This window comes from Tachysurus fulvidraco, chromosome 23 (genome assembly GCF_022655615.1).
Source record: "Tachysurus fulvidraco isolate hzauxx_2018 chromosome 23, HZAU_PFXX_2.0, whole genome shotgun sequence".
Lineage (NCBI taxonomy): Eukaryota > Metazoa > Chordata > Actinopteri > Siluriformes > Bagridae > Tachysurus > Tachysurus fulvidraco.
The window spans coordinates 19,075,957-19,095,956 of record NC_062540.1 but is presented as its reverse complement, the minus strand read 5'-3'; the positions used below and the strand labels follow the sequence as shown (position 1 = coordinate 19,095,956).

Sequence of the window (20,000 nt, the reverse complement as noted above, 5' to 3'; positions counted from 1 at the left end):
CTGCTCTCCCTTTCTCTCTCTCTCTCTCTCTCTCTCTCTCTCTCTCTCTCTCTCTCTCTCTCTCTCTCTCTCTCACTCATGTTGGAATAATTTGCTTTGAGCTCCATTGTTCTCTTGGTTTCTCCCTCACTTTTCCTCTCTTTTATTCAGCCGGTTCTACAAGCATGACATCAGCGGCCCACCCAAGCGGTTCCTCCTCCTTCCTATTCAGTCTTTCATTCTCTTATCCTTTACAATTTCTCCCTTTCCTTCTTTTTCTCCCTGCTTTGTTGAAAGGTGTATAAAACGACCTCTTCATTACTTAAAAAAATAACTAAAAAAATAAAGGACTTGTTTCTTCTTCTTCTTCTTCTTCTTCTTCTTCTTCTTCTTCTTCTTCTTCTTCTGAGATGCCTGCAGCGTGAAGCATGTCACTCCAGACTTCATTTAGATATAATTTCTACCTTTTTATTATTATTATTATTATTATTATTATTATTATTATTATTATATTCATTATCATGCTTAAAATGAAAATAAAGAAATAAAAGTGAAAGATGGAGTTCTGAAAAGAAAGAAAGAAAGAAAGAAAGAAAGAAAGAAAGAAAGAAAGAAAGAAAGAAAGAAAGAAAGAAAGAAAGAAAGAACAAATTGAGTGATGACTGCAGGTGCTCGCTGTTTTACAGCTTTATTGTTTTTAAAAGTTGACCTTTTTTCAGGATGTTGCAGAACAACCAGCTGGAGAGACTGGAGAGTGAAGATCCATGGGAACTGCCCAATCTACTTTCACTGTGAGTCTTCATCATCATCATCATCATCATCATCATCATCGTCATATTCTTCAGATCATTTTAATGATTGATTATTCAGCATATTCTGTTGCAGAAACAGCTCTTTATCAAAACACAGAAATGAATGCAAAAAAAAAAAAAAAACAGACCATATAAGGGCATAGCGTTTGGCTTGTGGTGATGTTGTCATCCTTGGCCTGGTCTCTAGCAGAGTGAAGGCAGAGAGCAAGCCTCTGTTCTTTATTCGCCTCTTACGGTACTAATATTGTTTACTATTTGCCCCAGGGGGCAGATCGTGTTTACACACAGTAAAGCAGGTTTACGTGCAGCCGAACTGCAGGCTAAAGCACAATAATCAACTCGTAACGCAGGAAGCGGCTCCACGTGGCCTCTGTTATGTGAAATCAGCAGAATGGAGACGCTGTTTAATGTGTTAGCTAGCGATCTGCTTTAGCATGACAGATGAGTGAGCAGCTCAGTTTTCGGTCTCACTGGTGTTTCTGTATCTTTCCCTCTTACCTCTGCCGTGGGTTTAAAGGATTCTTTCTTTCTTTCTTTCTTTCTTTCTTTCTTTCTTTCTTTCTTTTTTCAGTCAGTATCTCAGACAGTAAGCTGCTGAGCTGTTCAGCTGTTGAAGGCTGAAAGGAGGAGCAGTGGCTCGCTCTCTCGAGTCGGTTTTCAGGTGTCAGGCCTTTTTAAAGGAGGCAACTACTGTTACATAGTGTTCTTGCTCCAGTGTATGATGAAGAAGTGTGATTTAAAATGAGTGCCTTCATCTGGAAGCCATGAGGAAGACGCAGAACGAGCAGCGAGAGAGTCAATGATCTGTAAATAAGTGTAAATTTCCCCTCTTCCCTTTTTCCCCTCTTCCCTTTTTCCGCCACTTCAACAAGCCCTTTCCTAATAGGAATCATGCGCTTTTTAAATAGCTCCCTAAGATCCCAGTGCAAATGAAATACCACTCCACATATCTGACCTTTGACCCCGCTCACTATAACTCTCTAAAGTTAACTCACTGCAGCTAACTATCTACCGCAGCTAATACACTACAGCTAACTATAATATATATATGTGTGTGTGTGTGTGTGTGTGTGTGTGTGTGTGTGTGTGTGTGTGTGTAACATGAGTTATGGTAAGTCAGCAATAGAATTAGCTTTAGAAAATTAGCTATATACTGTACAGTGAGTTAACTATAGATAATTAGCTATAGCAAGTTAGCTACAGTGAGTTAGCTATAGAAAATTAGCTAAAGAGAGTTAGCTTTAGTGAATTAGCTATATTGAGTTAGCTATAGAATTAGCTTTAGAAAGTTAGCTATAGAGAGTTAGCTATAGTGAATTAGCTATAGCAAGTTACCTATAGAGAATTAGCCATAGAGAGTTAGCTAGAGTGAATTAGCTGCAGTGAGTTAGCTACTGTATAGAGAGTTAGCTATAGCGAGTTAGCTATTGAGAATTAGTTATATTGAGTTAGTTCTAGAGAATTATAGTGAGCAGGGTCAAAGGTCAGTAGTATTAAAGTGAAGTAGTATTTCAGTTCCACTGGAATCACAGGGAGCTGGTTAGATAGGGCATGATTCCTATTAGGATAGGGCTTGTTGAAGTGGTGGAAAAAGGGAAGAGGGGGAAATTACACTCGTTTACAGATCATTGAGTCTCTCGCTGCTCATTCTGCATCTTACTTATGGCTTCCAGATGAAGGCATCTGGATTTTCTTTGAGCTCTGACTTTCAGGTTCTCAAGAACATCACTGACGTAAGAGCATCACTGGATGTGACTTCTAGTTCCTCATATCAGAAATTATTTTCAGTTCTTATCAGTTATTACGTAGTCGGTGTACACAAAAAACTGCTTATTATGATTATGATTTGTCCTGATAAAGTTCACAGCAACTACATTCATTCGTAGTTAGTTAAGAGAACCTTGCCAACTTATAAATACAAACTTTCTAGGAAACACTGTGTTATTATTTACACCCAGTGTTGTTAAATTCTTGATTCCGATTGGTCAGTTTGTACTGATTCATTTACTATGACAGCAGCTCTGACCGTAGCACAGCCTCAAATCAGTCTATATTAACCCTATTATTAGTGCACTAACCTTTCGTTCTGCTGTCGGATTCCAAATGGACTTATGGGACCTTTTCAATCGGTATAAACAATTGATTTATTTTCTAAAATGAGTCTGAGGACTCTGTTGGCTTTCAGTGTGCTTTAGATGTGTTTTTTTTCTATCTGTTGATAATCTTAAACTGAATATTATTGTTGAAGATTATATAATAATTTATTATGCCCTAATAATAAGGCAATAAATAATATTTATCAAAGGAAAAGGTGTAATCATGGATATGGTGAGTACTGTACAGTAGGTGAGAAGACTTTTAAGTAACATTTATAGAAGGAGTCTTTGAAATGAGTGTAACAAGAAGTAACTCCTCTCATGAAGGTTTTACAATATTAAATGAAATGTCAAGTCAAGAGTCAAGAAGCTTTTATTGTCATTACAACCATATATAGCTGTTGCAGTACACAGTGACATGAGACAGCGTTTCTCCAGGATCATGGTGCTACATATAACAAAGACAGGGCTAAGGACATGTAAGTAGTCTTAGGTACATAAAGTGCAATTGTGCAACCTGGTGCAAACAGTACAGGACAAGACAAACAAGACAGTGCAGGACAAAAAACAGTGCAGACATAAAGTTACAAGACAATACAAAAAGTACACAAAATGCTATACACAAAAGACAATAAACAGTAACATTAACAGCGCTGACCGACCGGTGTGTATACTGAATATTCAAACAAAATTTGTGCAGTAAAAGAATGAACATAGTTTCTTAGCCGCAGGTCCTTTGGATTATATATAGAGTTGTGCAAAAAAACAGCAGATGAATGAAATATTGTATAGTATGTGCGAAATGGCTGAGATATTGTACAATATGTACATGTAACTATAATCATATAAAAAGTATGCTATGTCCTTCTTTGAGGAATAAAACTCTTATATGTGAGAGGTAAAATTTTGCATAACAGCAAAACATTTTGTGGTTTATACTTTTTTACGTTATATACCAGTTCATAAAGTCCCCACTCCTTTCAGCCAATCAGAACAGAGTGGTCTTGCCTCAGCCAATCAGACTATACATAGATATCGTGTAGCGTTTGATGATCGGTGAAATGAAAGCAGGTCTTAGATGCACTCAGACTTTTAGCCTTGACTGTAATAAAGCCGGAGCAGGAGCAAGGGATGAAGGAGGGAGGAGGAGATGAGGAATGAATGAGTGTGAAAGGTCACTGGAGGGGAAGAATGTGGAGGAAGTGCTCGCGGCCGACTTCGCTGTCATACATCACGACTCGCCCCCGGAATCCAGAGGGCAGATTTCATTAGATCAAAGGCTTAACGTGTCGACGCTGGGAGGACATCCATCTCCAGTGAGGACAGAGAGAAGAGTGGATATACATATATAAGGGAGTTTAAAGAATAAAGTAAAAGGGGGGAAAACAGATGAATGAGGGAGCATGAGAAAGGAGGAAGATGTGAGGAGAAAAAGAAAAAAAATACAAAATTGGAACTGTAAGACTGTAGAAGAAAATAACTGGAAAAAAGAAGGGAACAAACAAGGAAAGTAAAAAAAATAAATAAATAAAAGAGGAAGAAAGAAGAGACAGATGAGAGGAGAGAAAGGATAAGATAGACAAAAGGGTGTGGAAAAAGATGTATACGAATGCAAGAAGAAAAGCTGAGGAGAGGGGGAATAAAGAGGAGAAAAGAAAAGAGAAAGAAGACGGGAATACCTAAAACTGAGGAAGAAGTTGGAAAAAGATTAAAGTAAAATGAACAGAAAAATAGAGGAGAAAGAAGGAAATGTACACGTTAAGATAATAAATAAATAAATAAATAATAGTGAAACACAGACAAAGATGAGAAAAGTGAATAGAAAAGAAAAACATGAGAAGCAAGTAGTAGAGAATTTAAATAAAGAGAAGAGAAGAGAAGAGAAGAGAAGAGAAGAGAAGAGAAGAGAAGAGAATCCTAGCGGAGGGAGAAAAAATATTAAAAGGTGAAAGGAAGGATAGAATGTAGAGTGTCCTATAATTACTGTACTCTCTCTCTCTCTCTCTCTCTCTCTCTCTCTCTCTCTGTCTCTCTCTCTCTCTCTCTCTCTGTCACTCTCACCTAAAGCACCTTTCACCAAGTTGGGGAAAAGTGAAGCGTGTTATAACAGATATTACACAAGCCCCAGCTCGAGCAACTAATCATGGCTTTACATTAAAAATAAAAAAATAAAAAGATCCAGACACAAATAAAGTGAAGATGTCGATCAGAGACGCTGACAAACCTAAGATAAGCACACGGTGTGACACAGCAGTCGGGTTAATTGGCTCATTATACCACTGACAGAAGTCAGTTATCTATGGCAGAGTGTGTGTGTGTGTGTGTGTGTGTGTGTGTGTGTGTGTGTGTGTGTGTGTGTGTGTGTGTGTGTTTTCTCCTTTAGGAGGGAGTGGTGGTGGCTTCAAAGGAAATTTAAGCAGGAACAATAGTAAATTGTTCGCTTGTCTTGTGATTAGAAAACAGCTCAAGGCCGCGCTTCACTTCCAAAAAGCTTTTATGAGGCAAAAACGGCACAAAATGAATGTTTCCTCTGTTTTTATGTTGAGAGTCAAACAGACTTGTTTACTGTAAACACAAAAATTAATTTGATTAACACAAAGTTAACAGAAAATTAGAGCAGAAAGATTATTATTATTATTATTATTATTATTATTATTATTATTATTATTATTATTATTATTATTATTATTATTATTATTAATCGGTCAAAAATGAAAACAAATAAAAAGGTAAAAGAGAAAAATAAAGATGAGACAATTAGAGGAAGGAAAAGAGGATGAGGAGAAAATGAAAAGGTGAAAATGAAACATGGATAGAAGAAGAGGAGAAAAGAAAATATAATTAAAGTTAAAGAACGATAAAAAAATCTTTCCCAAAAAAAATAGAAATAAATGGAAGACTTTTAGAAAGTAGGGGGAAAAAAGTAAAAAAAAAAAAAAAAAGAAGAGAAAGAAACGACAATGGAAAGTAGAAAAAGAATAGAAGGAATAGGAATGTAGAAGAAGTAGAAAGAGATGAGTAGAGAAAGAATGGACGAAGAGTGTAAAGGAAAAAGATAAAGAAAAGAAACAGGAGAGAAGAAAAGAAAATAAGAAAACGTGGAGAAGGATGAGGTAAGAACTCCATGCTTTTCTGTTTCAGACGTCTGGACGCTAACCTCATCGCAGACGTTCCCGCTCAGGCGTTTTCAGGCATGCGGTCTCTGCGCCACCTGTGGCTGGATGACAACGCGCTAACCGACATCCCAGTGAGTGCGCTCAGTGACCTTTCCACCCTGCAGGCCATGACCCTCGCTCTCAACCGCATCACTCACATCCCAGACTACGCCTTCAGGAACCTGTCCAACCTCGTCGTTCTGTATGTAAACACTTCCTTTATACGTCCTTCTTGTATAGCTTTTATTCATGCAGTATTTTTTATCTGTAAATGGAATCGGAACAACAGCAAGCGAGCGAGCTCCAGGAGCTTACAAAAAAAAGCCTGGAGCCTGTTGAGTAACTATATAACCAAGAAATCAAATAAAATCAATTCAAATTTAAGTTTAAAATACATCTTAGGATGCAGGGGGATGAGTATTACAGTACGTACAGTACAGTATCATTTGGCCACTTTGTCATTTTAGTCACTTCTGTCTCTCGATATACTGAGATGCGTCGTTAAATTCGGTCTGGTATATTTTTTACACTTCTGCTTCATTTATCGTTAAAACTTTTAGCATCACAATGTCATTGTTGGTACTTCCAAATCTTGACATGCATTGTTTTTGTTTTTGTTAAATCATCCTCGTTTATAGTTTGACCTGTTTCACCTTTGTTACTTCTGTATAACATACAGTATAGTTTGGGGTCATTCGTGATACTTTCGTAGTGTTTATCGACTCGGCTTGGGTCATCGTTGTCGTCTTTTCCTTGTTTATCGCCTGGCTTGCGGAATGTCCGTCTCTGCTTCCACATATCGTTTAATCCGGGTCATTTTTGTCGCTTAAGTATCACTTGGCAGATCATTCTTGTTACTTTCATCATGTTTATCATCTTGTCTTGGTCATTCTCGTCGCTTCCTCCTTGTTCATTTCTTGGCTTGGGGAAACTGTTTCTCTTCTTCTACATTTATCATTTAGTCCAGGAAATTTTTGTTGCTTTTACCTTACGCGTCATTTTTATTACACCATCCTCGTACTTCTTGTCACATCCTCCTTGTTTATTGTCTAACCTAAGATTTTTTTTTTACTTTCTGTCTAACTTCTTATTTAGCTTGGATCATTCTTTTCACTTCCATTTTATGTATTATTTGGCACATGTCATCGTTGTTATATCATCCTCGGTTATAGTTTGAATGGGTTTATTTTTGTTACGTCTGCATCACATATTGTTCAGGGTCATTTTTGTTATTTCAGTCTTAAATATCATCTGGTTTTGGGTCGTTCTTGTCACTTCCTCCTTGTTTATTGCATGGCTTGGAGAATTTCTGTCTCTTTTTCCACATTTATTATTTACTTCACGTCATTTCTGAAGTTTCCTTACACGCCACTTGGCATAAATAATTTTTCTTACTTCCATCTTTGTTTGTCATCTGGCCTGGGTCATTTTTGTCACTTCCTTCATGTTTATTGTCTGAACTGAGGAATTATTGGTTTTTCTGCCACATTTATAATATAGCTCAGGTCATTTTTGTCGCTTTCACCTTAAGTAACACCTCACAGATCGGTTTTGTTACATCCGTCTTGTTTACCATCTAGTCTGGGTCATTCTCATCATCCGCTCCTTGTTTATTACTCGTCTTAGGGAATCTTTGCCTCTTCGGTCACACGAGGGTCATTCTTGTCACTTCCACTTTATGTATTGTTTTGTATGAGTCATTTTTGTTACATAATCCATATTTCTTGTTTGACTGGGTTCACTTTTGTCTCTTTTGGCACCAAGAACATGACAACTTCGTGGGAAATTTTGTTGCATGCAACATATTTAGCTTTTGGCCTGTCTCATTGCCTTTTTTATTGTTTGGCCTGGGACTTTATCATTTCCACTACATATACTGTATTGGTAATTTTTGGGTTTCAGGCCTGGGTTTCAAGGCAAAAACATGCTGCACACTTCACAGACATTGAGAGATTTTGGGTGAAATCATTACTTAAAAAGCAGAATATAAAAATGAACCTTGAGATGTGTCAATCATGAATAAGCCTTTAATTCCACCCTCTACGGTTAAAGTACAGGTATTAAAAATGGTGTACAAACTCCTGTTCCTCCACTAGCTCCTTGACAGGTATAACTACTGTACCTTTAGCTTGAGAAACTACACAGTGTTGTGGTACTGTACGTCTACACAGTTTATAGCTGAAAGAACAGAAATGTACCTGCTCGGTACGACAGAATGACACATAAAGTTTCTTGCTTGTTGATTCAGTCTTTTGAACCTGACTTTATCTCAGCCTGTGCAGCGGGTTCTGTTTATATAAGACATGATTGCTCTCTAATGATTATAATCTTGCGGAGCTTTTGATGCTTTCTTCACTTTTAATGACTGTTTTTGTGCTCAGGCATCTTCATAACAACCTAATCCAGACTCTGGGAGAGAACTGCTTCGAGGGCCTGCGCAGTCTCGAGACTCTGTAAGTGCAATCGTCGCTTTTTTTGTCGAATGATTAAAGGCAGCATAAAAAGCGATTTCCTGTTTTTTTAAGTATCAGGCCCTGTAATTTCAGTGACTGAAGGCTCAGCATGGCGCCAGGTTCAATGAGACGATGGGAAATTAATACAGAAATAACCTGACTTGATTTCCCCGTGCCAGTTCAGTTCGGTATTAGACATAAACAATAGAGCTCTTATAACACAATCCCAAAGCTCCCGAGCTGTATAGTACACAGAGCATGTTTTGCAAAAAAAAAAAAAAACGCTCTTACCTATTATTAAAATAGTTCATGGAGGTTAAGGTTGAGTTGCATTCTCCTTGATGACCCCAACACGGTAAGCTTTGATCAGTCACAGTAAAGCAGGTCCCGAAGGAAGCTTGCCAGGGTAATGAGTCAACACAATCCCTGAAGTTACAATACAATAAAGCAAAAACACTATTTCTTCAAACCTGTATGAAAGCGTTTTTAGATTTTGTTAGTTTAAGTTTTTAGCTTCTCGGATGTGGCGATTATTTTCACTTCGACTCACACCCAGTTCCTTTGTTCTTTTCTCCTCTCTCCAACTCTTCCATCCTGACCAGGAACACTTGTTAACCTTTTGGAAATATTTTTAAAATGGATCTTATTTCAAAGATTTTGCTCCTTGAAAGAACATCATTTCCTTTAGGAAGTGTGCATGTAGTTTCCAAATCGCAGTGCCAGAAATCCACATGTTCATCTCCTCAGTGCACCGACTTGGAGATCAGAATAGAATGTTTTGGGTTTTTTTTTCGTTAAGGCCCCACGAGAAACCCTGTTAAACTTCATGAGGAATTTTGAAAGGGGCCGTGGATTCCGAGCCAAAATTGAATTCTCTAACGTAACATGTAAGCAGGTTTTAAAGCATTCAGCACATGTTAAATACATGGTGGTCTCCGGCACATGCATAACTTTCACACCTGCTAGTTTAATGGCCTGCTGAAGTGCTAAAAATGGCGTTTTAGGATTTACTAGAAACATTGAGCCCGGAGAGTCGTGCGTACATATATCACTTATGAAATCAATCATGGCATGGCAAGCATGGCTGTGTTTCTGCCTCGGAACACAGGTACCAGGCCTTGGCAAAATTTTCTGCTCAAACATGTGTACAAACAAGTAGCACAGGATATGAATGAATTCATTCAGTTGCCCAACAGTGGCAGCTTGGCAGTGCTTGAATCCCGACCTTCCGATCAAAAACACAGAGCCTTAAATGACAAATTCAGTTATATATTTCTTTTTTTTTTTGATGAAAAACACTGTGGTACATACAGTACACATTTTTGATTTGTAATAAATCTTTCCCTATTTGGTCTATTTTTTATTTGAAGTTAAACAGGGGGAGGGCACGGTGGCTTAGTGGGTAGCACGCTCGCCTCACACCTCCAGGGTCGGGTTCGATTCCTGCCTCCGCCTTGTGTGTGTGGAGTTTGCATGTTTTCCCCGTGCCTCTGGGGTTTCCTCCGGGTACTCCGGTTTCCTCCCCTGGGCCAAAGACATGAATGGTAGGTTGATTGGCATCTATGGAAAATTGTCCGTAGTGTGTGAGTGTGTGAGTGAATGAGAGTGTGCGTGTTGGCACTCCGTCCAGGGTGTATCCTGCCTCTATGCCCGATGATGCCTGAGATAGGCACAGGCTCCCCGTGACCCGAGAAGTTCGGATAAGTGGTAGAAAATGAATGAATGAATTTAAACAACATCTTGCTAATATCATCTTGCTATAAACAACAAAAAAATATTCACATAACGCAGTTACTCTGAGTGGAACAATTCAAGTTACACAATCCACATTTATATAACAATCTCTCCTAAATTCCTTACTTGTTTTTTTTTTTTTTTTTTTTGATGCTTTATGTACTTCTTGAAATTTTATTTAAAATTCATTGATACGTGATAATTTAATTACAGCAGCATAGTACACTAACTACTCATTTATTATAAAACAAAGCCAGGATAACTAGCAAAATAATAAACACTAACACACAAACTAGCAAAATAATAAACACTAACACACAAACTAGCAAAATAATAAACACTAACACACAAACTAGCAAAATAATAAACACTAACACACAAACTAGCAAAATAATAAACACTAACACACAAACTAGCAAAATAATAAACACTAACACACAAACTACCAATATAATAAACACTAACACACAAACTAGCAATATAATAAACACTAACACACAAACTAGCAATATAATAAACACTAACACACAAACTAGCAAAATAATAAACACTAACACACAAACTAGCAAAATAATAAACACTAACACACAAACTAGCAAAATAATAAACACTAACACACAAACTACCAATATAATAAACACTAACACACAAACTAGCAAAATAATAAACACTAACACACAAACTAGCAATATAATAAACACTAACACACAAACTAGCAAAATAATAAACACTAACACACAAACTAGCAAAATAATAAACACTAACACACAAACTAGCAAAATAATAAACACTAACACACAAACTACCAATATAATAAACACTAACACACAAACTAGCAAAATAATAAACACTAACACACAAACTAGCAATATAATAAACACTAACACACAAACTAGCAATATAATAAACACTAACACACAAACTAGCAATACAATAAACACTAACACACAAACTAGCAATATAATAAACACTAACACACAAACTAGCAAAATAATAAATGCCTCAACACTCAATTAAAAAACAACAGCATTATGGAAAAACTGTTAGCAAACAAACTAGCCTTGTAGTAAACAGGCTAACAAACTAGCATTGATATAAATCATGCTAATATATAAAGTTTTGAGTGCTCAGTTTTACAATAAAAATGGAATTTGTCCCTACAATGTCAAAACGGTTACATATATCCATCTTAATGGGGACATCTGCTGCGCACACACACACACACACACACACACACACACACACACACACACACACACACACACACACACACACACACACACACACACACACAATCTGAAATAAAGCGAGTGCTTTAGTATGTGTGGCCATGAGCCAAGGCCGCACTGCCTCCGCTCTACACTTCAAACACGCTGGCAGCTTTCCAGCTTTTAAAAAAAAGGGGGAGTTAAAATATATAAACGATTATTCTGTTTTGAAAGCTTACACTTAACACTGAGGGATGAGAGCGATAATTACGGGGATGATGAGGTCTATTCAGCTCAGAGTGCTCTTAGTGCAGGGACAGAGCTTCATGAGTCAGGAGGAGCGCTGCCAAGCACACTCTTATTTAACTGATTATCCCTCTGCCACTCCTTTCTAAAGGCAGGCTGGAAAGAAAAGCTCCTTTTCCTGCCCTTTAGACGAGTCTCGCAGTAATAGGCATGGGCTGAGATTACATTTTCATAATGCCTCACAATAATAACCTGCCCTATCATCAGGGTTTATCTTAAAGCAATATCACGATAGCGAGACTTCTTTTTGTTTTGTTTTTTATTTGTCTATCTGGTGCTCATGTAAGCTTGCGTAGAGTTATGCAAACTGCACACATTCATTTTTAAGATGTGAAATGATCGGAATGATAAATTAGCCATGATTTAGTACAATTTGTATTTCCGATCAGAAGTTTCTGGCAAAAATCCAAACCTTTCTCCTTTCTATAGGTATTAATGTGCCGAAGGACTAAACAAGCGTACCGAGACCTCCTTGAAGAGGTGGTCTCGGTACGCTTTCAAACGAACTCTGGTACGGTTCGTTTGTGGTGAGAACACGATCCGAGATCGAATAGACCTAACTGCAAAAAGTATTGCGCATTTTGGACTAAACCAGCTGCCGTAGTGGGTCGTTGGCAATATTTTCGGAAGATAAGCATGTCACAATTTCACAAAAGTAATGCTCGCCGCCGCCTACTGAAGTGTCTTGCGATGCGTCTTCGCCGTTTGCAGTGCATTAAAATTATATTTTAAAGCCGCATCCAGTGCTTCAAGACTTTGCATAGAATGCTGTATACGAGCGATGTAGTAGATTACAACCACAAACATAATTGCAGCGTGCAGTCGTCTCTCCGTGGTGTACTGTATGCTGTATTTTCCTGTATTTTCCTCTTTTTGTTTACTTCCGGAGTTTCGTTGAAATTTCCCGCACGTTTATTCTGACCAATCGAGAAGCAGTTTAGGAAATACATGTGGCCAATGAGTGATGTGGATGTTATCACATGATTGCATTTTGGTTCGTTTCAACTGGTGCGGAACAGAACGATCAGTGTGGTGTGAAAAGGAACCAAAACTACTGAAAATATACAATGTATAATTTATTTGCTTTTGGTCCGGACCAAATGAACCGAACTATAGGTGTGAAAGCACCCTAAGTCATCTTCTGTCCTCCAGTTCTAATCACTTATTAATAATGTCACATCTGTTCATTTTTGCCTCAAAATAATGTTCCCATTCTCCCATTTCCAATGTGATGACCTGTCAATTTTGCTACAAGTTTAGAAGGACTTAACTGTAAATGATGCGTGGTAGTTTAATGGTTAGCATGTTCGCATTTGGTGTTGGGGGTTTGATTCCTGCCTCCACCCTGAGGGACGTGGAGTCTGCACGTTCTCCCTTTGCTTCAGTGGTTTACTCAGGGTACACAGATTTCCTCCCCATGTGCAATCACATCTCTAAGCTGTCCTAGCTGTGAATGATTGTGCTTTGTGATGGTCTGGCAAGCTGTCCAGGGGGTCCCCCGTCTTGTTCCCCAAGTCCCTTGGGATAGACTCAAGTTTCCCCATGATCTTGTGTAGGATAAGTGTTACAGATAATGGATCTATGGATGGATAGATGGTACAAAGAGGGCCAAATATATCCTTTTTGCACAAAACAAGCTCATGAAGACATGGTGTGTTAAGGTGTGTCCACAAACTTTTGACAACATAGTGTAGATTTTTGGAACGACCGATTATATGGCTGTAAATTCAACCAGAACCAAAATGTAGGAGGGTTTATGAATGTCATGCAGCCAAAGTAATGTATGTGAAAGAAGTTCATGTCATGGTGAGTTAGGCTGAGCGGAACAGCTGTAAGACCACATAAACCCAGCAAGGATTTCCCCTCGCTCCATTCGATCTCCAGCTGTTTGCTTATGTTATGGAGCAGCAGGACGAGGCATGAAGTTACACTTTCAGAACACGATGCCACATATAGATACGGATTTGCTGGTCTTCCAGACTGTCTGTTAAAACTTAAAAGCACTGTATCTAATATAAAGCTAGATCCAGGATTAGCAGGTCTACACCATAAAATCGGCTAGATGATGACGATAGCCAGCCCAAAAAAAACATCTCAATATCAGATATACACAAAAGTCCAGCATCATAATTATCAGAGATAAATGTACTGAAATACTTAAAAATGAACATTTTGTCTTAATGGACATCTGGGAGAATCGATCAATTATGGGATAAAACAGTTAGGAGGATGTGAAGTTGTGAAGGAAATAAGGAGTGACCGGGTAATGTGCCGAAGCCCAGTTACTGTTCACATTATTGTTGATTATTGTCTTATATATTCTTTCATTCATTCATTTTCTACCGCTTATCCGAACTTCTCGGGTCACGGGGAGCCTGTGCCTATCTCAGGCGTCATCGGGCATCGAGGCAGGATACACCCTGGACGGAGTGCCAACCCATCACAGGGCACACACACACTCATTCACTCACACACTCACACACACTATGGACAATTTTTCCAGAGATGCCAATCAACCTACCATGCATGTCTTTGGACCGGGGGAGGAAACCGGAGGACCCGGAGGAAACCCCCGAGGCACGGGGAGAACATGCAAACTCCACTCACACAAGGCGGAGGCGGGAATCGAACCCCCAACCCTGGAGGTGTGAGGCAAACAACTAAGCCAACGTGCCCCCTTGTCGTTACAATTGTTTCCTCTCAGAAAACTTCAGAATATTAACACTTGCTCTGTGTACTCTGTGTTGAAGTGCCTGGGTTGTTGAAAGGATCAGGGTTCAAGACCCAGCACTGCCAAGCTGCCACTGTTGGGCCCTTGACCTTCTCTAGGGCCCTGTATATGTAAAGAAAAAGAATTTCACTGTGCTGTAATGTATATGTGGCAAAATAAAGACTTCTATTCTATTCGATAAGGGATGGCCACCATTACAAGTCCTTGTGTATTAGATAGAGTACATTAATATATAACCTTCCGAATGTAAGATTTGTGTCTTAGTCAGTTCTTTTTTACAGTATGTAGAGTTTAATAATTTGTTTATACACATCATTAATCAATACAATGTAGACAGCAGCTACAGTCTTTGTCGGTGTACAGTTACTGACTGTATCACTGGATGTGACACTACTGTCAGGCCACAGTGATAAACCCCTCAGTGCCACTGCAGAAATCTCCAGCCTGGGGCAGTTAACATCTAAACACATGTTACTATGATGACCCTCTCATCCACCCTACAACTTTTTTTTTCCTCCAGTGAGCTGAACTTCAACAGTCTTCAGAAATTTCCCGTGGCCATCCGGACACTGAACAAACTCCAGGAGCTGTAAGTAAGCCTGAGTAACATTACCCAGCATGCATCTGTTCACAGCGAACCGCTTCCACGAGGGCCATCTGGAGTGTTACCTTTCAGGAAAAGAAAAGAAAATTTAACCTTGCTTAATTGATTGTAGAAATGTATGTGAGCTGGGAGCAGATGTGGCGACAGTGCGGGGCGTGTGTGTGTATGTGTGTGTGTGTGTGTGTGTGTGTGTGTGTGTGTGTGTGTGTGTGAGTGTGTGTGTGTGTGTGTGTGTGTGTGTGTGTGTGTGTGTGTGTGTGTGTGTGTGTGTGTGTGTGTGTGTGTGTGTGTGTGTGTGTGTGTGTGTGTGTGTATGTGTGAGTGTGTGTGTATGTGTGAGTGGGTGTGTGTGTATGAAAGTGGGTCTGCCTCAAGTGTCGCTTCACTGTGACAGCTGTTTCCATACCACACTCACACACAATCTCACACACACACTCATTCACTCACTCACTCACTCACTCACTCACTCACTCACTCACTCACTCACTCACTCTATCACACACACACACACTCACTCACTCACTCACTCACGCACACGAGCACACGCACACACGCACGCACACGCACGCACACGAGCACACACGCACGCACGCACACGAGCACACGCACGCGCGCACGCACGCACGCACACTATCACACACACTCACTCACTCACTCACTCACACTCACTCACTCACTCACACTATCACACACTCACTCACACTATCACACTCACTCACTCACTCACTCACTCACTCACTCACACTATCACACTCACTCACTCACACTGTCACACACACACTCACTCACACTATCACACTCACTCACTCACACTATCACACACACACTCACTCACTCACACTCACTCACTCACACTCACTCACTCACACTATCACTCACTCACTCACTCACACTATCACACACTCACTCACACTATCACACTCACTCACTCACTCACACTATCGCACACACACTCACTCACACTATCACACTCACTCACTCACTCACTCACTCACTCACTCACACTATCACACTCACTCACTCACACTCACACACACACTCACACTATCACACTCACTCACTCACTCACACTATCACACTCACTCACTCACTCACACTATCACACACACTCACTCACTCATTCACTCACTCACTCAAATTACATTTACAGTACAGTCACATGTGTGTAATCACCACACTAGTAAGCAATGGGCATAAGTTCATTTTTCTCTCTACCTTCGCAGGGGTTTCCACAACAATAACATCAGGATGATTCCTGAGAGAGCTTTTGTGGGGAACCCACTGCTGCAGACCATGTGAGTCTCATCACAACACCACAGCCTTCCAGCTGTAGAACAAACCTCCTCTTGCGATTCTAATAAGTCGATTATTAAAATGATCAGATTTACAACAGAGCTGTTCAATATCACTAAATACTCTCCCTGAAACTCTACCCTCAGTCATTTCTATGAGAATCCCATCCAGTTTGTTGGAAGATCTGCTTTCCAGTTTTTGCCACAGTTACACACTCTGTAAGTATAAGCATTGTATAGAAATTGTATAGTAATAGGTATATAAAATAGGCAAGGCACCTGCAGCGGTGTCATCAGACATATATCACAGCACAATAAGTCCTGTGGAATAGTAGAATTCTGGTGCTGGTGCTCATTAGCGTAGTAATCTTCATTAATGTGTTAAAACAATCTGCCTTCAGATCTCTGAATGGTGCCGCTGAGATACGGGAATTCCCTGACCTGACAGGGACCACCAGCCTGCAAGTGCTGTGAGTACCATCCTCAATCCCAAACACTCTTCCAGTCAGTGCCACTCAGTCACATCCAACAACATCCCACCAAATCCACACACTTACCCACTTAAATCCATTTGCTTCCTGTTGGAGTGCACAAACTCAGATCTACCAACAATCACTGCTGTCCGGTCAAATCCACATACTCAAATCTAGCCATTTGCTTTCACCTGCTCAAATCCATCTGCTCACTTACACCTCTTCGAATTCACCTGATCACATCTACCCCTCTTTTCCATCTGTTGAAATCCACCCAATCACATCTACCCCTCTTTTCCACCTGCTGAAATCCACCCAATCAAATCTACCCACTCACTTCCACCCAATCACATCTACTCCCTCACTTCCACATGCTGAAATCCACCCAATCACATCTACCCCTCTTTTCCACCTGCTGAAATCCACCCAATCAAATCTACCCACTCACTTCCACCCAATCACATCTGCTCCCTCACTTCCACCTGCTGAAATCCACCCCATCACATCTACACCCTCACTTCCACCTGCTGAAATCCACCCAAGTATCTCTACCCCCTCACTTCCACCCAATCAAATGAACCCATTCACATATACCCCTTCACTTCCACCTGCTGAAATCCACTCAATCACATATACCCCCTCACTTCCACCTGCTTGAATCCACTCAATGACATCTACCCCCTCACTTCCACCTGCTGAAATCCTCCCAAGTATCTCTACCCACTCACTTCCACCCAATCAAATTAACCCAGTCTCATCTACCCCCTTCACTTCCACCTGCTGAGATCCACTCAATCACATCTACCCATTCACTTCCACCCAATCAAATCTACCCCCTCACTTCTACCTGCTACAACCCACCCAATCACATCTACCCCCTCATTTCCATCTGTTTAAATCCACCCAATTATATCTAACCACTAACTTCCACCCAATCAAATCCACACAATCACATCTACCCATTCACTTCCACCCAATCAAATCTACCCCCTCACTTCCACCTGTTGAAATTCACCCAATCATACCTACCCCCTCACTTCCACCCGATGAAATCCACCCAATCACATATACCCACTCACGTCCACCCAATTTAATTTACTCAATCACATCTACCCATTCACTTCCACCCAATCAAATCTACCCCTTCACTTCCACCTGCTGAAATCCACCAAATCACATATACCCCCTCACTTTCACCTGCTGAAATCCTCCCAATCACTTCTACTCATTCACTTCCACCCAATCAACTCTACCCCCCCCTTCTACCTGCTACAACCCACCCAATCATATCTTTCCATCTGTTTAAATCCACCCAATTATATCTATCCACTAACTTCCACCCAATCAAATCCACACAATCACATCTACCCCCTCACTTCCACCTGCTGAAATTCACCCAATCACATCTACCCCCTCACTTCCACCTGACGAAATCCACCAAATCACATATACCCCCTCGCTTCCACCTGCTGAAATCCACCCAATCACATCTACTCACTCATGTCCTACCCCCTCACTTCCACCTGCTGAAATTCACCCAATCATACCTACCCCCTCACTTCCACCTGACAAAATCCACCAAATCACATATACCCCCTCACTTCCACCTGCTGAAATCCACCCAATCACATCTACTCACTCACGTCCTACCCCTTCACTTCCACCTGCTGAAATCCTCCCAAGTGTCCCTACCCACTCACTTCCACCCAATCAAATTAACCCAGTCTCATCTACCCCCTCACTTCCACCTGCTGAGATCTACTCAATCACATCTACCCATTCATCTACCCACTCATCTACTCATCTATTCATCTACCCACTCACGTCCTACCCCCTTACTTCACCCTGCTGAAATCCTCCCAAGTATCCCTACCCACTCACTTCCACCCAATCAAATCTACCCCTTCACTTCCACCTGCTGAAATCCACCCAATCACATACAACCCCTCACTTCCACCTGCTGAAATCCTCTATCTCTACCCACTCACTTCCACCCAATAAAATTAACCCAGTCTCATCTACCCCCTTCACTTCCACCTGCTAAGATCCACTCAATCACATCTACCCATTCACTTCCACCCAATCACATCTGCTCCCTCACTTCCACCTGTTGAAATCCACCCCATCACATCTACCCCCTCACTTCCACCTGCTGAAATCCACCCAAGTATCTCTACCCCCTCACTTCCACCCAATCAAATGAACCCATTCACATATACCCCTTCACTTCCACCTGCTGAAATCCACTCAATCACATATACCCCCTCACTTCCACCTGCTTGAATCCACTCAATGACATCTACCCCCTCACTTCCACCTGCTGAAATCCTCCCAAGTATCTCTACCCACTCACTTCCACCTAATCAAATTAACCCAGTCTCATCTACCCATTCACTTCCACCCAATCTAATCTACACACTCACTTCTACCTGCTACAACCCACCCAATCACATCTACCCCCTCATTTCCATCTGTTTAAATCCACCCAATTATATCTAACCACTAACTTCCACCCAATCAAATCCACACAATCACATCTACCCCCCTCACTTCCACCTGTTGAAATTCACCCAATCATACCTACCCCCTCACTTCCACCCGATGAAATCCACCCAATCACATATACCCACTCACGTCCACCCAATTTAATTTACTCAATCACATCTACCCATTCACTTCCACCTAATCAAATCTACCCCTTCACTTCCACCTGCTGAAGTCCACCAAATCACATATACCCCCTCACTTCCACCTGCTGAAATCCTCCCAAGTATCTCTACCCACTCACTTCCACCCAATCAAATTAAACCAGTCTCATCTACCCCCTCCCTTCCACCTGCTAAAATCCACCCAATCACTTCTACTCATTCACTTCCACCCAATCAACTCTACCCCCCTCTTCTACCTGCTACAACCCACCCAATCACATCTTTCCATCTGTTTTAATCCACCCAATTATATCTATCCACTAACTTCCACCCAATCAAATCCACACAATCACATCTACCCCCTCACTTCCACCTGCTGAAATTCACCCAATCATACCTACCCCCTCACTTCCACCTGACAAAATCCACCAAATCACATATACCCCCTCACTTCCACCTGCTGAAATCCACCCAATCACATCTACTCACTCACGTCCTACCCCTTCACT

General features: G+C 40.6%; 1 protein-coding gene across 1 annotated transcript in view; it reads left to right on the top strand.

The window, feature by feature from the left end:
- The window catches only part of LOC113650689 (leucine-rich repeat-containing G-protein coupled receptor 6), an 89,344-nt gene that overhangs the window by 59,705 nt on the left and 9,639 nt on the right, over window positions 1-20,000 (top strand). The window contains exons 4-10 of the mRNA XM_027159147.2: window positions 699-770; window positions 6,029-6,244; window positions 8,424-8,495; window positions 14,995-15,063; window positions 16,302-16,373; window positions 16,518-16,589; window positions 16,772-16,840. Of these exons, the coding sequence (XP_027014948.2) occupies window positions 699-770; window positions 6,029-6,244; window positions 8,424-8,495; window positions 14,995-15,063; window positions 16,302-16,373; window positions 16,518-16,589; window positions 16,772-16,840 (642 nt within the window). The remainder of the gene's footprint in view (window positions 1-698; window positions 771-6,028; window positions 6,245-8,423; window positions 8,496-14,994; window positions 15,064-16,301; window positions 16,374-16,517; window positions 16,590-16,771; window positions 16,841-20,000) is intronic.